This window comes from Tachysurus fulvidraco, chromosome 25 (genome assembly GCF_022655615.1).
Source record: "Tachysurus fulvidraco isolate hzauxx_2018 chromosome 25, HZAU_PFXX_2.0, whole genome shotgun sequence".
NCBI classification, from domain to species: Eukaryota; Metazoa; Chordata; class Actinopteri; order Siluriformes; family Bagridae; genus Tachysurus; species Tachysurus fulvidraco.
Genome location: NC_062542.1, coordinates 12325551 through 12343829, shown reverse-complemented (window position 1 = coordinate 12343829; position 18279 = coordinate 12325551). Strand labels below are relative to the sequence as shown.

Here is an 18279-nt window from a genome sequence, read left to right as displayed (position 1 = left end):
ATAAAACAGAATAAAATTGAACCACATAAAAAAAGAATTTTATAATACAACAGACCTGCCAACCCTCAAGAAGGAAACCATCCTGCATCATCGATCTGCTCTTCAAACTGTTTGAACGTCTCATGAGCACTGACCGGAGAACAGAAATCTCTGTCTAATTGTCTTTAGCATTAATAGTGTTTGTAATGTGTTAGAGTCAATTTAGGCTTTTTCAAAAAAAAAAAAAAAAAAAACATTTTTTTTTCTTTGAGTTAAAAACTTTAACAGAAAACAATGACGCTGTGTGAAATGAGAGCATAAGTGGGCGGGGCCTGTTGTATTTAATATGAAAAACAAAATCCTTTTGCATACTTTGCAGTATGTTCCACTGTTTACGTGAGCTGTAAATATTATTATTTTATGCTGTAATACAGTTTTTTTATATTTATTTCCGGTATTTCCACAACTCCACCCACAGCCACACCCCTCCTACAATTGCAACAACTGGCCACGCCCACACTTAGTAAATAAATAATACAGGATTCATTACAAAGAAGTAACAAGCACACACATAGAAATTCTAACGAAAGTTTTCTTTTCTTCAAGCAGCCAGAATTAAGGCTAGTGCGTTTTTTTCCCTCCGAGAGGAAAAGTGACACGTCCATAAAATATGATACGTTACTACAGATATATTTATCCGGTTCAGAACGAAACCAGAACCAGAACATAAGTCTGTTTTTGCACCCTGCACTTTTAACCAAAGCCTCATTTGCACTTCAGTGTTTTTTGCTCGTTGCGTATCGTGGAGATTTGTGACGTGACACCGAGATCTCCCGTTACTGTTTTTTTTTCCCTTTCCACCTCGTCGTTATCACACAAAGCAGAAAAGTTCTGTCAAAAATAAATATATCAAACTGTTTAACTTTTTTTTTTTTTTTTTTTTTTTTTTGCCTGTCACTGGAGTTACAGTAGAGTACATCATTTTAGTTTAGTTTAAAAAACAAAAACAAACAAACTGGGAAGGTGCATGTAGTGTTCATTTAATTAGCTTTTAGAGCAAAAGGTCAAATTTTACACCATCACCTATTTGATTTGAAATATTCACCATACTCATGTCTCCAGGTGAAAGATATATCTTAAAGGTGAAATTCCCCTTGATGGTTTTCTGTTTTCTAATAGCCAACATTATTGACTTGTTCGAATCCACAATACAGGTTGTTACCTGTCCGTTTCGGCTCGAGCGAATTCATTAGATGAGTGTCGAAGGGTAGATTCCCAAACTCAACTTTACCCAGAAGGCATTGCTGCAGCCTGACACAGACAGAGTGTAAGTGTAAACAGGGGCAATAAAACAAAGACATTCACATTTCAGAACTCTTCTGTTTGTCTGTTTCGATTAAGTTTTATTCTTCCAGCGTGAAGGGATGATGGAACATTGTGCACTCTGAGGTAAGACTCTGCTCGGCGCGGGAAGGAAAGTGCATGAAAATCTCAGAGGAAATCACTTTATTGTCAGTGCTGCAGAACAAGTCAACAAGGTTGTGGTGAAAACCGTATCGGAATAGAGAAATGAAAACATCAGGCCTTCTTTGTTTGAAAGATTTCTTATTTTTTGTGATTTTGTGATTCTTTTTCTCCTCCCGTGTCTAACTCGTGTCGAAGTGTATTTGAAAACGTTTCATTTTATCAAAACTGTAAACTTCTTGTGTGTCATCTTGCAACTTTAAAGCGTCAGTAACTGCTGAGTAAACCTAATTCTGCGTTCACAATAACAAGCTGCTGATGTCGCCTTAGGTTTGACTCCTGTGGGCGTGGCCTGTTCAGTCTCTTTAATGATTCATTACTATGTATAGTAGCTACAGTACATTTATTGTCGCGGCAGATCATCGAGACAAGCTCGTTCCTGCTACTGATTCGAACGAACGGTTGTTCTCTTAACAAGCTCTCCTATTTTTTCTCATGAACTTAATACAGAAATAAGAAACGTATCTTTGTCCTGAAGATTCTATTGTAGAAGGAAACTTGGTACAAAGTGCTGATACTGGAGACTCCTTCCTTAGATGGTTAGATAAACATCTTTCGGCACACGTCACCATACCAACTATCGCGTGTTTAAATGTTGCCGTTCACTTACATGTCAGAGTTTTCCGAGTTTTTATTCATTTTTTTTCTTACTACTGTTTCATCTTCTCATCAGTTTGAATTCATATTATAAAAAATCATATTGAGCAAAGTGTGTCACAGTATAAGTCATGCACTTTTTCCCCCCTACACTGTGTCAGCTACCATGCTGGATAGGCCACGCCCACATAGTCAACCCTGTAGCGACGTGAGTGACGTGAACGGCGGATAAGGAAGCGTTCACTTTAACATGTCGTAAATGTGTTTGCTGTTTTGAGGTACAGAGATGTAGCTGCTTCCGTTGATCATTTTCTCTACACGTCGGTCTGTTCATATACATGTATGGAGTGACTGGTCATGTACATAGCTCAGCTTTTACATACAGGAAAATAAAAACATCTTCGAAACTACCACAGTTGTGGTTATAGTGTGTGTTTCAGAGACTCTCTCTCTCTCTCTCTCTCTCTCTCTCTCTCTCTCTCTCTCTCTCTCTCTCTCTCTCTCCTGTGGCAACGATTTCTGTCAATCGGGAAAAAAAAGATTTGAATTTTAATCATGTAAATGTTTTTTTTTTTTTTCTTCAAAGTAAATGGTGATATCATAAGCATTTGGCAGATGTCTTTATTCACAGTAACTTACATTTCTCTCTTTTTAAACCACTGAGCGATTGAGGGTTAATTGTCTTGCTCAATGGCCCACCAGTGACAGCTCACGACTTTCCGATCAGTAGCCCAACACCTTAACCGCTGATCTACCACTTCCTTTTCTGCTCTCTGTGAGGGCAGAAGTGCTTCTTCATAAGCATCTAAAATTTGAAGTTTCTCTTCACTCAACAGTGTCCTGACCCATTTTCTATCAGACCTTCTGTCTTGTTTATCCAGACAAGTCGCCGATGGCGAAACGGAATCCTGATGTACGGATAGAAAGGGTTAAAATATTGTGGAAGATAAAAACATTTGAAAATGTATTTTAAAGTTTGTTAAATTGTTCTATTTCTATTCATCCCAATTAAGTCAATTTTAGTTGGAGGAAACATGCTCAGTTTGGCTGTAAGTGTTAGGAAGCACGTGTAGGCTTTCAGCCTCCAGGATCGCTAGATGTTGTGTGATGGGGCAAAGATACTTACGAATGATTTCATTTCTGAATACAGATGTGAGGTAACAAAAACACTTTTATTACAAATCTTTTTTTTTTCTTTTTCAAAACTCCCCATTTTCCCCCATAGCATCCTCTAGAAACACCAAATCACCCACATTACAGCAAGCATTTTGAAGTCATTAACACTTTTCTTGAGCTTGAGATAAAACCGCAGTTTATCTTCCGTCACTGATTCCGTATTCCGCTGATAACGGTGGTTCTCTCGTTATCACGTCTTCAGAGATTGTTTCTCCATTTCTGTACGTATAAAAGCGAGAGCGGCTTAACATCTCTGAAAACACGTCATGAATAATCTCATTAGAAGATAAAACGTTAGTCTTATTAATAAAGCGCCTTAGTCGAAAGAGGCATCATGCAGGACTGCGGGAAAGATATTTTCAGCTCAGTGTCATTAGAAATGCAAACATCCATCTCGGCGTATTGTGGTTCCTTCACCAACCTGAGCTGAGACGAATGGAGAAAACGTGCAAAGCTCTTAATGTTGGAAATGTTTTAAGTCTTCTGTCCTCTGTAAACATCCCTTTGTAGCTCGTGCCTACAGAAATGTATACGATTAAGCGCGTTAATGTAAACTTGGGATTCGAATTACAGCCCAGATTCCTGTTAGAGCTGCGGTTATAGTAGACGAACCAACACTCGCTGACCAACTAGAATCAAGAATTCAACAGCACTGTTGTTAAAAAACAAACAAACAAAAAAAGCCATCATCTCATTAGGACACAGGTCTTCATTTAGTGTGCTGCATTTTCCATAGTTTTTAAAATGTTTTTATATCATCGCAGGCTTTCTATATCCCAGTGGCTCTTCCTTTCCTACTTTACTCAAAGCCAGTAAGGTCTCGTTACCTGTCAATCAAACACTATTCACAAACTCACTCACTGGCTCATCACATATTCAGCAGTCTTTTCAGCTTAAACTTCATCTCAAACATCATCTTCTTCCTTTCTTCTGCTCTTTTTTGCTTGGGAGGTTCATGTATATCGGATTGTTCTTTCTTTGGTTCCTTGTTGTCTTTTTCATCCTGTCATACACTCTGCCTTGCTCGCTAGAGTAACTAAGCTACAGGGGGAAAAAAAAAACAAGTTACATTTGTTAGTAATGAGAATGTTGTAGCTAGTAATAAAAATGTAGTGTCTATAGGGCTGGGTGATAAAACGATAACGATATGTATTGCGATAGACACGTGTTCGATATCAATAAAAAAATGTGTTTGATAAAACGTTGGATATTTTTTATTCTTTGTCGGAAGAAAACAAGTTTGGTTGCATTAACAAAGGCACTCACTCTCTGGTAACCTAGCAACGTAGGGAGTGACACGCTAACAGCCAATCATGTAAAAGTATCATGTTTAGCTGCACCACATCGTTGTCTCCTGCTGGTCTGCTGGATTCCTCTTCAGTAACCGACGACTGATAAGCAGAAAATGAGCCGCAGCGAGCGAGGAAATTGTAAATAAAAGAGGAAGTCAGCTCGCCAGTATGGCAGTTTATTGGAAGTTTAAACCAAAAATGTTTAAATGTAATATATTTTTCTCCTGGTCCTCATTTTAAATGGGTCAAAAAAAATATCAATAATAATCGATATCGACCGATATGAAACACTGATATCGTGATACAGTTTTCAGCCATATCGCCCAGCCCTAAGTGTCTATGAATGAAAATGTGCATGAAAATTCATTTGTTAAAGCACACAATGTAAGGATTATCATGATACATGATACAATAAACTGGGCCTCACTTAGCGAGCTGGATAAGAGTTCTAATTTATTTGTAGGAGCATTTCATGTGGTATTCATAAATATCCAGTTAGGTTGGAAATCTGTTATATACACAGTCCTTTATTTGGTGAAACTGTGTTAAAGTGTTTATTATGCTCAGTGAAGGGGTTCTACCTCTCTTTTGGTGGTTTGTATGTGGGGCCTGTACTCCAATCTCCTCACCTTCCTCCTGCAGAATAAGTGAGAGAACATTACAGCGAAGACATTAAAGTGCATTTTATTATTTAGACCAAAGAGTGAGAGAATCAAGAAAGAAACCAAGTGTCAGTAAAGAAAAAGACCGATTTATAATCGTTAAAAACACAAAAGCTACTCGGTAATGAAAAGCAGTTTAGCTTCCTTCGAAGTGCAAACAGAAGCACTGGGAAAATGAACAGGTTAAATATGTTAACATACAGTAAGAATGTACGTAAACAAACAAACAAACAAATAAATAATTCTATGGACAGAGAATATAAACAGTAGCTACTGAGTAGAAAACAGTATGGATTCTAATAAAGTATAAAAATATAGCATTTTTCAAATATTAGTCATATGTATGTAAGAGATATGTACATATCCGTATTATCCATGGATAATATACCAATGGAGACAAAGATCATTTACAGATGCATAAAGATAACCTATGAATCTAGAATTATATAGCGATAATACAGAAGGATTATACTGTGTAGTATGGAGGCACAGAATGATTTCTGAATGTGAAATATCATTGGCGTAACAATATAGTGTAGGGTTCAGCAGGATAACGCAGCGATGTGAGTAAAGAAGCTGACCCTGATGATGGTGCATGCGCTACACAGATTTTTATTGATGAGGATGTTGTTGCCAGTAGGTTGCCACTGACGATGTGGCGGGTGGTTTTTTATCGTCCTACAAAGCTGCCATACCACACTGTGTCAGAGTTGGTCAGCATGCTCTTAATGGAGCAGAGATAGAAACTTGTTAAACTGTGGGGAAGCGGACGACGTACTGTATCTCCTCAGGAAGTAAAGATGCTGCTGCAGCTTCCAAAACAGAACTGAAGTATTATGGTGCATGGACAGATGGAAGATATGGAACACCAAGCAATACTGTACTGCAGTCCTGTTGAAATGGATGGGCGAGTGCAGACATTGGGGTTGTTGGTTGAACTCCATGCTACTAGTCTGTGGATCTCATCACTGATGAGATGTGATGTGACCTACCACCATGGTATCGTCAGCATACTTGATGTTGGAGTTACAGAGAGGCACACAGTCACAGGTAAACATGGAGTAAAGTAGCAGACTCAGCACACAACCACGTCAGGTGCTAGTATTGAAGGATTAGGGTAAGGACCTGCATTTGACAGATTACCGTTTAGGACGTCCAGAATCTGACCGCATACAGAGGTGCTGATGCCCAGGTTACTGAGCTTGGTGATCAGTTTAATGCAGATACAAGTGTTCAATATAGAAGACCAGAATTTGTCATGTTTTTGCAGTGTTTTTGCAGTAAGTTGGTATAATGCTGGACTCTGTAATGGTTTACTCAGGCAGACACATCAGTAAAACACTTGATAATATTTCGAAGAGAGAAATAATCAATGTAATTATTCAATCATCCAATCATATAGCAGCATCATAAAATCGTGAAGATACAGAATAGTCTAGGAGAAAAAAGACATTGCTGTTCTTTATTACAATCTGGAACCTGATGTTGTCTTTTGATGTTGATGATAATGCTTTTCTGCTCACTGTGGTTGTAAAGCATGCTTGTCTGAGTTACATATAGACTTCCTGTCAATGTTACCCAGCATGTCCTCTCTCAGCAGCAAAGTGTTTCTGCCTGCAGAACTGCTGCTCACTGGGATGGATAATTTCATGAATTGTGCTGCTGTCATGTGATTGGATGTTTGGACCATTGTATGGATAAAAACAGCTGTACAGGTGTTCCTCATAAAGTGGACTGTGAGTACAGGTTTATGTCGTGCATGCAGTAATGTACCTGCTCCTCCACGTGAACAAAAGAGCGACGGACATCAGGACGAGTGCGATCGCTCCTCCTGCTGCAGTGTAAATATACCACCCGAGTCCTGAAATAAAAGCAGACAGAGATGAAGGATGAGAGAAATAATTGTGTAATTTAATGAGGTAATTTAGCCACAGTCGTATCAAAAGTAAAGAGCTCAGGGTTCTCTCTCGTGTCTTATGTAACACTAAAGTTAAGTTTTAAAACCGTACACACACTCCAACACACTCACTGCTGCAGGGAAGAAAGCAGTACTTTGAATCCCTTTCTAATTAGCATTCAAATTAAACTGATTTGTAACATGTGAGATTTTACACTTCATTGTACGCCTGTTAAATCTTTCTTCTTCGGTCCGGATATTTTCAGTGACATCCGTAATATCTAGAATTCGCTACTTAATATATCTCAAGACAAAGTCCTACACACATACTGACAGATTTTCTTTCTCATTCATACACATGAACTTAAAACCTGCTCCATTTCCCCTGAGCGTTAGTGTGCTGAGTCAGCGCATCTATCCAGCAGGGAAGAATCAATAGGTCATGAGATATGTGACATGGGTGGACCAGAGCAGGGCTTCCAGGGTATTAATCGATATGACAAAGTTCAAAACACTTACACGGCTGCCAATCATTCCAGATTCATGTGTGGATTGGCTCACCTATGTTTTTAATTCGCAATGACTGCTCTTTTTGCGTAGTTCCAACTCAAAAATATTAAGACGCGCTTTAGACTTAACGTTTTGCTCAAATGCCAGCCCGAACTTGTATCTCTTGCACAACTTCTTTACAGCTCCTAAAGTCCATAGTGAGGTCTGAATGCCGGTGTGTGTAACAACTCAACTCAATACAGCAGTAGGAGCTGTATATTATTGCTTTTGATTTTTTTTGTTTAGATTTGGTCGATTATTTAATCCTGCTCAAGGCTAAGTGCAAATGTATAAGGCATCGTGCAAACTGCATTAAAATGCTTAGCTGTTCCCAGAGAAAGAGAAGAGAAGAGAAGAGAAGAGAAGAGAAGAGAAGAGAAGAGAAGAGAAGAGAAGAGAAGAGAAGAGAAAGGAAGGAAGGAAGGAAGGAAGGAAGGAAGGAAGGAAGGAGAGGAGAGGAGAGGAGAGGAGAGGAGAGGAGAGGAGAGAAGAAAGAAAGAAAGAAAGAAAGAAAGGTGGCCATAGTGGCCATCTTGAAGCCAAATTGCTTTCTTCCTGAGATGATAATTTGATGGGATGAAACAGAAGTGAGGCTTAAAGTGTTTTATTTTGACTTATCCAGTATATTTACAGTTTTATGCATAATGTTGGGTTATTAAACTAAACAAACAGCACCCTTAAGGTGTTATGGATTTTGAAAAATTCCGACAGTAAACACACAGCTGATGGACGACATCTGTGTAAATGCAACGGTGTTGTGTAGTTGTAAACCTTTTGGACTGGAAACCACCATGAGCTGGATAATTCTGCTAGAAACCTCCCCGTGTGTGCTGAAGTTACAGCGATAATTCCCGCCATCGTGCTGGTTCACGTTGTTTAAATGCAGCTCCATCTCCATTGCGTCGCTGCAGTTCACGACTCCACTGTGCAGATTCTCACTGAGCTCCACACCGTCGTCACTCATCTTACACACCGCTAACAGACTGATCCCTCCATCCGCTCCCTCCATCTTCTCCATGCTGACACTGTACACGGTGTCGTTTTGACTACATCTGATGGTCACGTCTTCGCTTTCAGAGACGTGAAGAAATTTGGTGCTGGGATTGTGGTAGAAGACCGGAGTCGCCACTGCACAGACGAAAAAGAAAAGAAATGATAAGATAAACAGCTCAAAGAGTTTCATACTGTATTTACAGAGATTGTAATATCTACACTAGTATATAGGGCTAGAGACGCATTATAGCGCATCACAAAACTTAAAAGAAGACATTATTGAATTTTGTTTGAGCGTGTAGTTATTCTGAAATAATAAAAAATTCTATGGACAGAGAATTCTATGGTCGTTCCTCCTTGGCTTGCACGACTGAATTTACTATTAAATATTAACTTCTCGAAGACAACTGTTTATTTAAAAAATAAATAATAAAACTGACAGAATGCCAAAGTTATAACGTGACAATGAAGATTTCTTTAAACTTTAAAGTCCAGATTTTTGCCTGCGATCTAATTTTCCAGCAGTCTCTGCCCAGATTTTCTTTTAAAAAGCCTTTTTTTAGTTTCCTTTAAACTGTAATCTTTTCATTTTTTGTATATATATTCTTAGAAAAAAACACTCAGAATTTCCAGATTGCTTATAAAACTCAAAGCAAACCCAAAACTCTTGATGTAAAGCTCCTTAGCAGATACGCGGTGGTGTTTATTTTTAAACACAGGCGTATTAGGACCTTTTAATAGGATACGCTCTGTTGTAGGTTTCACACTGAGTTCCTCCAGAAGGACAATGCCAGAGAAAACATTAAAGGTTTTTACATTAAAGAAAACATTAAAGAAAACATTAAAACTTATTATTTTAAAGGGTATGTTTTCAATTAATTTCCTGTCTTAAAGTTCATATATGCTTGAAAGGTTATCTACATATTCTTTTAGAATTCCCAAGTCCAAAAATATCCAGATTTTATTTAAATATGAAGTTATATTGTTTCTTAGACTTTGTTTCATAGATTTTGATCGCTATCCTTATAAAATACACCAAACCATATCATATTACAGATCATTCATCTTTATAAACAGATATCCAAGTTATCGTGATACTACATTTAATTCTGTCACAGATACTGAAGGCAAAAAAAAAGGTAAATAAATAAAATAAAAACTTGACCCAGCATGAAATGATGCTTAGTAATCATTAGGGCTTTTTACACTGGGCTTAGCCAAAGAGTTATCGTCGTTGTAAACCCTGCATTTAACCCTGGCTAGAGAGAGCATTTAACACGTGTGATTTCGAAGCAGGGTTATCACTGCTTTTTACCCGGTTTTATAAAAGGGTTAGTGCTGGTTTACCAGTGTTACTCCCACATTATTGTGCGAAACATGTACAGTGTGAAACAACACAGTATTAGAACATTACGACTAGATGCATAGCAACTGAATATCACATGCGTCATATCACAAGAAATATAGGATGAAAAAAACTTGAATAAAAATGAGGGTGAAAAACTGTAAGTTTGATAAAGAACGTCCGGTTAATTACGCAACAAAATTAACAAGGCCAATAAAAAAAGTTATGCTATGAAAAATAATACCTCAGTTGTAGAATAATGGTCCTTTTTTTCCTCGCCGATATGAGCGTGCGAGACAAGCCGTTATTTTAAACGTTATATTTGTCAAATAATGATTGTTGATGCCACAATAATGCTAATAAAATGTTAACCCAGGGCTTAGAATTGTACTGTAAAACATAAGATTCTGAATAACCAGGGTTAACTGTTAACCTCGGGTAAAGTATGAGCAGTATGAAACATCCAACTATATAACCCAGGATTCTGTTTATCTGGAGTTCAGAATAAACCAGTTTTAACTATTTACATCTGGACAATATAGAAGGTTTGTATAAATCATCATAATTGCACAGAAAACTAATAAAAAGATTGTAAAATGTGATGAAATATCATAAATAAACAAACAAAATGTATTCAAATGCCCTCATACCTTGTTTTTGCACCAGTGTATCCTTGGTCCATGACCCTTGAGGAAAGGTCTGCACTGAGCAGTGATACACACCCTCATCTTTTTCAGTGACGTTCATTATTCTGATGCTGCCGTCCAACGCTGATGCATTGATGAACTCGACTCTACCGTCATAAGCAGCGTCAAAATTGACGCCGTACTCAGGGTGAAAAATGGCAAGTGGAGCCGACTTGACATCTTTAGTCCATGACACCATGATGAGGTTACCGCTCCAGGGACATGAGCAATCCAACAACATCCCATCCTGAAGCTGCACTATGCTGCCTGGAACCTGCAGCTCCTCCGAGACTGACAGATAAACACAGATACTTATTAGTAATTACTAATACATATTACTAATACTACCTTGCTATTCATTCGTTAAGTATGCCAGTATGATTATAACACAGTACATAGCAAGATAACAGGGTGGACCAACAAAAGACAATTGTAAAGCAGAACACCTAACACATCCATCCATCCATCTATCTACCAATCAATATCCACAATATTAGGAAGGTGAAAGGTAGAATAGTGTTATGCCTGATCGGTGTGTATACCCATAGGGTTCTAGAACTGAGCTTTACCAAATTTTTTATTTTTCTCCAAACTCTGAGCCAGTCCTTGGTGAATTTACTGGTATGTTTTGGGTCATGGTCACAGTACTGCTTCAGCTTTAATTTTTTCACAGATGGTTCTTCAAGCACCTTCTGACACAATGTAGAATTCATAGTATGATGATGAGCTGGCCAGGTCCTGCTGCAGCATCCACAAACCACATCCATAACACTTCCACCTCCATGTTTCACAGTTGGTACGAGGTTCTTTTACTGAAATTCTATATTTGGTTTACACCAAATAATACTGATACGCCACTGATATGGCATCTAAATAATTAAATTTTAGAGTCATCTGTCCAAAGTACATAATTCCAAAAGGATTTGTATTGGATTTGTCTCTGTTTTTTTTTGTTTTTTTTCTTCAGTCTTACCCTCATGTTTCCTTAGACAGCAAAGGACTCCTGCTTGCTCACCTCCCATGATAATGTTGTGCAGTCTGTTTCTGATTGTAAATTCATGCACTTCGGAGCTTGCCGTAGGTACACTACAGATATTTTAGGGTTTTTGGAGACTTCTTTAAATCACCTTGCAGTCTGCTCTTGGGGTGAATTTGATTGGACTTGGCCATGTTGGCAGCTGTTTTAAATGTTCTCCACTAAATGATTTTTTTGGACAGTGGAATGTCTAATTACAAATTCTTTTGAGATCTTTTTATATCCTTTACCAGACTCATAAGCATCAACAATCTTCTTTCTAAAGGCCTTAGAGAGCTCATTGAATCTCACTATGGTGATAACATTATATATATATATATATATATATATATATATATATATATATATATATATATATATATATATATATATATATATATATATGTATGTATATGAACATCAACCAAAAATATTCTGAGCCATTGTGTCATATAGTCCATAATACCAAACAAAATGTCTATACTTGAATAAATGCTACTGTATGTCTATCTCATCATATGGAATGTGATCAGGAAAATAGCAACTGTTTTTATGTTACCACGATATCATGTGGTAAAGAGTTCTTCAAGACATAAAGTAGAATATTCTGTACCTGTTTTAATTTAATGAATTCTTTCATACAACAAAGTAAGTAAACATGCCTTGTACACCTGCATTTAGAAAACGTCTCAGTCGGAAACTCGGCTAACACAGAAACCACAAAGACCATCATCTGATTTCCCAAGACCGAAGAGAGACGAGAGCTATTTTTCCAACTGCCATTTGACAAGAAACCCACCATGGCACGAAATGGAGATAAACCCCTCGAATGTAGTTCAAATGATCAAAAGATCAGTACACTCAGGTTGAGGTTTTATTTAAAAACATTACAAGGAAAAAATCTATAATGGGCTGGTTTTACCCAAACAAGCTGTACAATAGACAAAGCAGAAAAGCAAACATTCCCTCACAACAAGAATGTTTAGTCTGGATGACCATGAGAGTTATTAAATAGTCAGTCAGCCGGTGGCTAACGGCTCTGAACACTCAATTAACACACACCATTATCTATGCAAGTAAATCTCAATTGAGATGCTGTGCTGGTTTCTGACATGAAGTGGAGTCGATTCTTTTCTTATAAGGGCAACTTGTCAATACAATAAACTTTTAAATACACTCATTAACAACACTCCGTACCCTTTATCTGTTTATACAGATATGTTTCATTTGAAGGGGCATTTGTAAAAACAAGTTAGTTCCTGCTGTTAATTGTTTAATTGGAGCCATAAACATTAGTTTTTGCTCTTTAAAGCTGGAAGACTTTCTTGTGGAGAAGCAGTTTCCGAACAATTGCAAATGCTGAAAAAATGTCAAATTAAATGAAAAGGATGTCAACGTGGTGTTCTCCCCCTCACAGAAATGCTAATGCTAATTATATGTTCTGTTCATTGTTAAAGACTAAGGATACCTGGTTTATAATAATAATAATAGTCATTATTATTATTATTATTATTATTATTATTGTTATTATTATAAATCAGGTTTTATACAAATTTATACAAAGTCAAATTTATAAAGTCAATGTTCTATTTTATAAAAAAAATTCTATTACTTTATTATTACTTTCCATTTTGAACTAATAATCAATGTATTCATAAAGTATACATTGTAAATAAATAAAAAATAACTAGGGGTTCTTGAATGAAAGAAATCTGTTTCACATTATTACTATATGGACTTTAAGCTTTCTTTGTAAATATTATTTGATTTATACAAGTTACAAGTTTTTTTTTCAATAAATACGTTTTGTTCTCTCAAAAAGTTAATTGAATGTAGCAGCACAGTACCTTTGATAAAAGAGAGTGAAATCAGAAGTGCCACGAAGTACCAGTTTTCCTTTTGTACAGCCTCCATCATCACGGTCTGAGTGAAAATGAATGCAGCATTGATGAAGACGAGAGGCAAAGAACAACTTCCTGTTCGGAGACACTCAAGAGCGATTCAGAATTGAACGAGGGGAAGTAACTTACTAAGACTGAAACTTAACCATTTATTGTTCTTTTACCGCAATTATGATGTCATACAGTGAAACAACACTAACTGTGAGGGACAAGAAACTGACGTGTTTTAAAAGAAATGACTATTTTCATACAGTAAATGTGAAGCAAAACTAACCAGCAAATAATACAGCAAGATGATTTGAAGTGTAAAGAAGTTACAGTAACGTTGTTCATCTCTGAAATTTATTTTTTTCTCTCCCCATTAGCTGTAAATTTTTAATGTAATAACAATCAAGATCTCTACAATGAAACTGTTAGGGTTGAGCAATCCATCCATCCATCCATCCCTCCCTCCCTCCCTCCCTCCCTCCCTCCCTCACTCACTCACTCACTCACTCACTCACTCCCTCACTCACTTCCATTCAAGATTTTTATTTTTTTGTGTTTCAAATCCTACTGGGTTCAGATACTATTTCCTTAAACATTGCAGACAAAAGTTGTAACACTTTTAATAAAAAAAAAATGTCTTCACAAAATTCTTTGTCCCATTATGAATATGTGTGAGGGAAAAAAGGATGATTAAATAAATAATCCACCTCCTTCATGTTCATTTCTCTGACTAGGAGGAAAAAAAACAACCCCTCCTTATAAACTTGGAAAAATCTCTTCAGCATCACATTCAGCATTTGCCTCGAAATGGAATAAAATTGGGCAAAGATGCCTTTATTATCACCACCATATATACATTATAGCATGGTGGAATAATTTTCTTTACATACCCCAATTGAGACGTTTGTGGTCAGAGCCCAGAGGCAGGACTTGAACCCTGATCATTAAATTAACATCCCAGAACCTTAACCACTTCAGCAACCACTGCCCCATCAACATGGCTGTCGGTGGAACTTTTTACATTTAAATAAGATATACTGTGAATACACAAGTATTTGTCAAATCTAAAATGTGAAGATGTTTAGGGTGGAAAATGTACATCACTCATCAAAATTAACTGGCTAAGAACAAAGCAACATGGAGGCGGTGTCCATGGTATTTTTCCACACTTTGTAGCTAAACATGCAGAGGCTTTGTAAATGAGTGCAAAACGATGCACACCCTCAGAGTGAACTGAAAGGAAACGATTAAAGATAGCAAGAGGTTCAGTGTTCAATGTCTTGAAATGAATAGTGGGGAATATAAAAACAAAATGAATCAAATTCAAAAGTCTGCACCCACCTCTCTGAATGTAATCCAGTCATACAATGTAAAAATCAACATTAGTAACAGTACTTTGAAGTAAGTGGGTTCTAAAGGATTATATAAATCTATCACTTTGTTTGGGAGAGAAATTCTGCCCCACTTTGCCCTCTTTACAATTTTTTTTTTAGTTTGATATTTAAGGGCATTTGTTTATGCACAGCTTTGACATGCCCGTTTCCAAAACCTTGATTTTTGTTTTCTTTACCCAATCAGGTGTTGCTCTAATCCAGTATAATCCAGATTAATTCCGGTCCAGTTTAAGGTGTGAACAGATGCCCTCTGGTATAAAGTGATGTTAATCATCGTCTCAAAGACTGCAAGTTTCCCGTGGCTGTAAAAACAAGCCGAAATCCTCCGCCACAATGATCGACAGTTGATATGAGGTATTTGTGGTGATATGCCATGTTTTTTAACCTCAGCATTGTGCTGTTCCTGATGTCTAAACATTTGCACCCTGGTCTTATCTTTCCAAAGGCTATTGTTGCAGAACATTTGTAGTTAGTTTAGATGCAATTTTTCCTGAAAGTTTAAAATATGCTTGGAGTGGCCTTTACATCACATGGTGTAGCTTGTGGGTTTTCCTCTTTACTCACTCCATTTGTAAACAATCTTCTCACTGTAGAATAGTGAATTTCAAATGGTTTGGAAATGGCCTTGTAACCCTTCCTAGATTGAGGAGTAGCAATTTCTTCTGAGGTCATGACTGATGTCCTTTCTTCTAGTCACGATGGAGACACATGCATGAGTGCTCCAAACATTTTGCTTCTACATATCTTAATAATATGAGATCATTAAAGGCACATTATAATAACACCTCACTTCTGACTGTTGAAGTAGTATTTTTTCCACCTGTAAAGAAAATGATTGTATATACCAAAGTCTGATATATAAAAACACAGAATTGAAGTGGTGTACATTCCTTTTCCCCTGACTGTATGTTTCTGTTCAAATTTTGCCGGCTTGCTTGTCGAATCGTTGCAGATTCTTCTTGATACGCTTGTCAGAATTTGACCAGATATCATTCACTGCCTCCTTCAAGGCAAAAAAATATGTCTCTACTTATTTTCTGTTGATTTTACTTGCTGTTTTAGCTTGTTGCCTTCTTGTAGGATATATTACATGTAATCGGGGCGGTTGTAGGATTTCACCTTTCTCAGTGAGAATTTAAAACAAGAAGAGTTTTATATTACATGACTACATAGTAAGCCAAAAGTTATGGTATTATTTAATGGCAAAAGTGGACACCATGACATAATGATGCCAGTCTTGAATCAAATCAGTTCATGTATGTGTGCATTCTACAAACAGTGTGTCCAATGAATGCAGTCATTAATAAAAAATATATTCACAAGACAAAGACCAAATCAATAAATGTTATTTTTATTTAGTACTGAATGGACTGTTTGCATTAATATTTTGTTTGTGCTATCAACTCTGGTAATAAGAATAGTGAAATTTCACTGCTTTTGGTTGCCGTCTTTGCGGCTTTCAGACGATTAACATTATAGATAAACGCCTCCAGCTCTGCCTGCGTGTGCACCGCAGTCCGGTCAGATAAAGCAGACAGCTGATGACGCACTTTTGAAAGACTTCGACGCACATGCGTAAAAGCTCTTGGATCAAACTGATAAATAATTTTCTTTCTATGAACGACATGACCTGCGTTTTACCGAAATTTTTATTGTTTATTTTTGAAAGAAAAAATTATACTTATAGTTTTAGGGTGGCTGAGATCACCGACAGGCGGGCTGGAGACACCCTAAAAAAGGTCTAGAACCGCCCCTGGATGTAATCCTTTAAGACGTTCTTCATTCCCTGCATTTGAAGACCTTCGGGGGATACAAACTTTTGCACTCAACAGTTTGATATCCTTCACAAGAACCTACACTCCAGCAGACCGGATAAACAGTTTAACTATAAAACATTTATTTCAGATTGGAAAAGCAATAGTTTAAATAACATTACTGTGAGTTGTCTTTAAATAAAGTCGAAATAAGAAAAAAAAAAAAGATATAAAAATGTTATTTTCCATTTTCCATGATGTTTTGCAGGAACATTCATTAGGACTTTATTAGGCACTCATGTGTTTAAAAGATGGCTGAGATGTTCAAGACATTTTAATAAATACATGTTTGTGTTCTCTTCTATTTTCGGTTCTGCGCCTGTTAAGTGAAAAAAGTGAAAGTGTATGAGTATAGGTCAAGCTGTTAGCACAATAGCAATACAAACTGTAGATTAAATGCTTGAGTGAAAGTGAAAACAGTGAAGTATTCTCTTGATATTTGTGTGGCACTGTGGGGAAAAACCAAAACATGCTTCTCTGTGGCTGATTTCTTGTAAACAGCTTTCTACCTGTGGTACACATAGTAGAGACGTCTATCTTATGTAAGAAAACAATAATATTTGACCAAAAATTACATGGTAATGTTTATATTTAGGCTACTGTCTAACTTTGCCTTGGTGTCCACGAAGGATCATGCAGCTTATTCAATTATTTATTTGTTCATAAGTCCCAGCACTACCAGGTTTGGCCCTTGAGCAAGGCCCTTATATACCCTCTCTGCTCGGGTGGGGGTGGGGGGGTGGGTGGTTTAATGTATAATAACAGTTTGATGACAAATAAGGGACTCTTCTAAAGACGCACTGATAAATGCGATCATTTAAATAGCCTAAAATAAATCTCATGACCTTCAGTCAGCCAAGGAGAGGAATCTGAGACTACGGTAGGCACAAAATGGACAGCTGAATACTAGACAAAGAGCAAGAGACTAGCAGAAAATATGGCAGCTTTTTCAATTTAACATACAAAATAAAATACTCCACAACTACAAAAACTTAAAGGTGCCCTGCCACACGTATTTCATTACTTTTGTGGTAAAATCTGAAGTTTAAGTAAAAAAATTTGTAATGTTCGCAACCCTTTTTAAACTCCCATCTTTATTAATTAATTAAAAAGCAACGTTTCGACCCTGTTGGGTCTTCTTCAAGCGAATGAAGCACATTTGTCAAAAACATTTGTCGCCTGAAGAAGACCCAACAGGGTTGAAACGTTGCTTTTTAATTAATTAATAAAGATGGGAGTTTAAAAAGTGTTGCGGACATTACAAATTTTTTACTTTAACAGTTTCTTTTGTCCTGCACCTGCCAGAAGGTGGGATGTGCACACAATTACTGATTTAACAAAGTCTGAAGTTTACCATGGACTCTAACTTTTTGTGTGGAAAAAATGCCTTGGTTACCTTGTTTCAAGCCATTCTAGTGTGATATAGAAAGCCTGCAGGAAGACTCATGAATATTCAAATGAGCTATG

The 18279-nt window shown here is 37.0% G+C and overlaps 2 protein-coding genes across 4 annotated transcripts in view; both read right to left on the bottom strand.

Annotated features, from left to right (window-relative positions):
* Window positions 1-3253: 3253 nt before the first annotated feature.
* Window positions 3254-13764, bottom strand: cd226 (CD226 molecule). Of its 2 annotated transcripts, none has more exons than XM_047808840.1 (6): window positions 13563-13764; window positions 10665-10991; window positions 8448-8804; window positions 7004-7091; window positions 5150-5204; window positions 3254-3495 (listed from the first exon to the last, which is right to left on the bottom strand). In XM_047808840.1, the coding sequence occupies exons 1-6, from the start codon at window positions 13630-13632 to the stop codon at window positions 3475-3477; spliced, it is 918 nt and encodes a 305-aa protein (XP_047664796.1). In that variant the 5' UTR covers window positions 13633-13764; the 3' UTR covers window positions 3254-3474. The 2 variants fall into 2 exon arrangements, with proteins under 2 accessions (XP_047664796.1, XP_047664795.1); XM_047808839.1 differs by lacking the exon at window positions 3254-3495 and adding an exon at window positions 3941-4317 and having other exon boundaries at window positions 13563-13758.
* Window positions 13765-16873: 3109 nt separating this feature from the next.
* rttn (rotatin) overlaps window positions 16874-18279 on the bottom strand; it is a 53175-nt gene continuing 51769 nt past the window's right edge. For both annotated transcript variants that reach the window (XM_047808492.1, XM_047808493.1), the window contains exon 49: window positions 16874-17131. In XM_047808492.1, coding sequence (XP_047664448.1) covers window positions 17049-17131 — 83 coding nt within the window. In that variant the 3' untranslated portion in view covers window positions 16874-17048. The remainder of the gene's footprint in view (window positions 17132-18279) is intronic.

What these genes read in the sequence shown, in the direction of transcription:
- cd226 (XM_047808839.1), bottom strand. Translation starts at nt 13,632, where the DNA reads ATGATGGAGGCTGTACAAAAGGAAAACTGGTACTTCGTGGCACTTCTG. An exon ending in TACACTGGTGCAAAAACAAG is followed by an intron (nt 8,805 to 10,664) that starts GTATGAGGGCAT and finishes TCGTCTGTGCAG; the next exon opens with TGGCGACTCCGGTCTTCTAC. An exon ending in GGTGGTTTCCAGTCCAAAAG is followed by an intron (nt 7,092 to 8,447) that starts GTTTACAACTAC and finishes CTTTTATTTCAG; the next exon opens with GACTCGGGTGGTATATTTAC.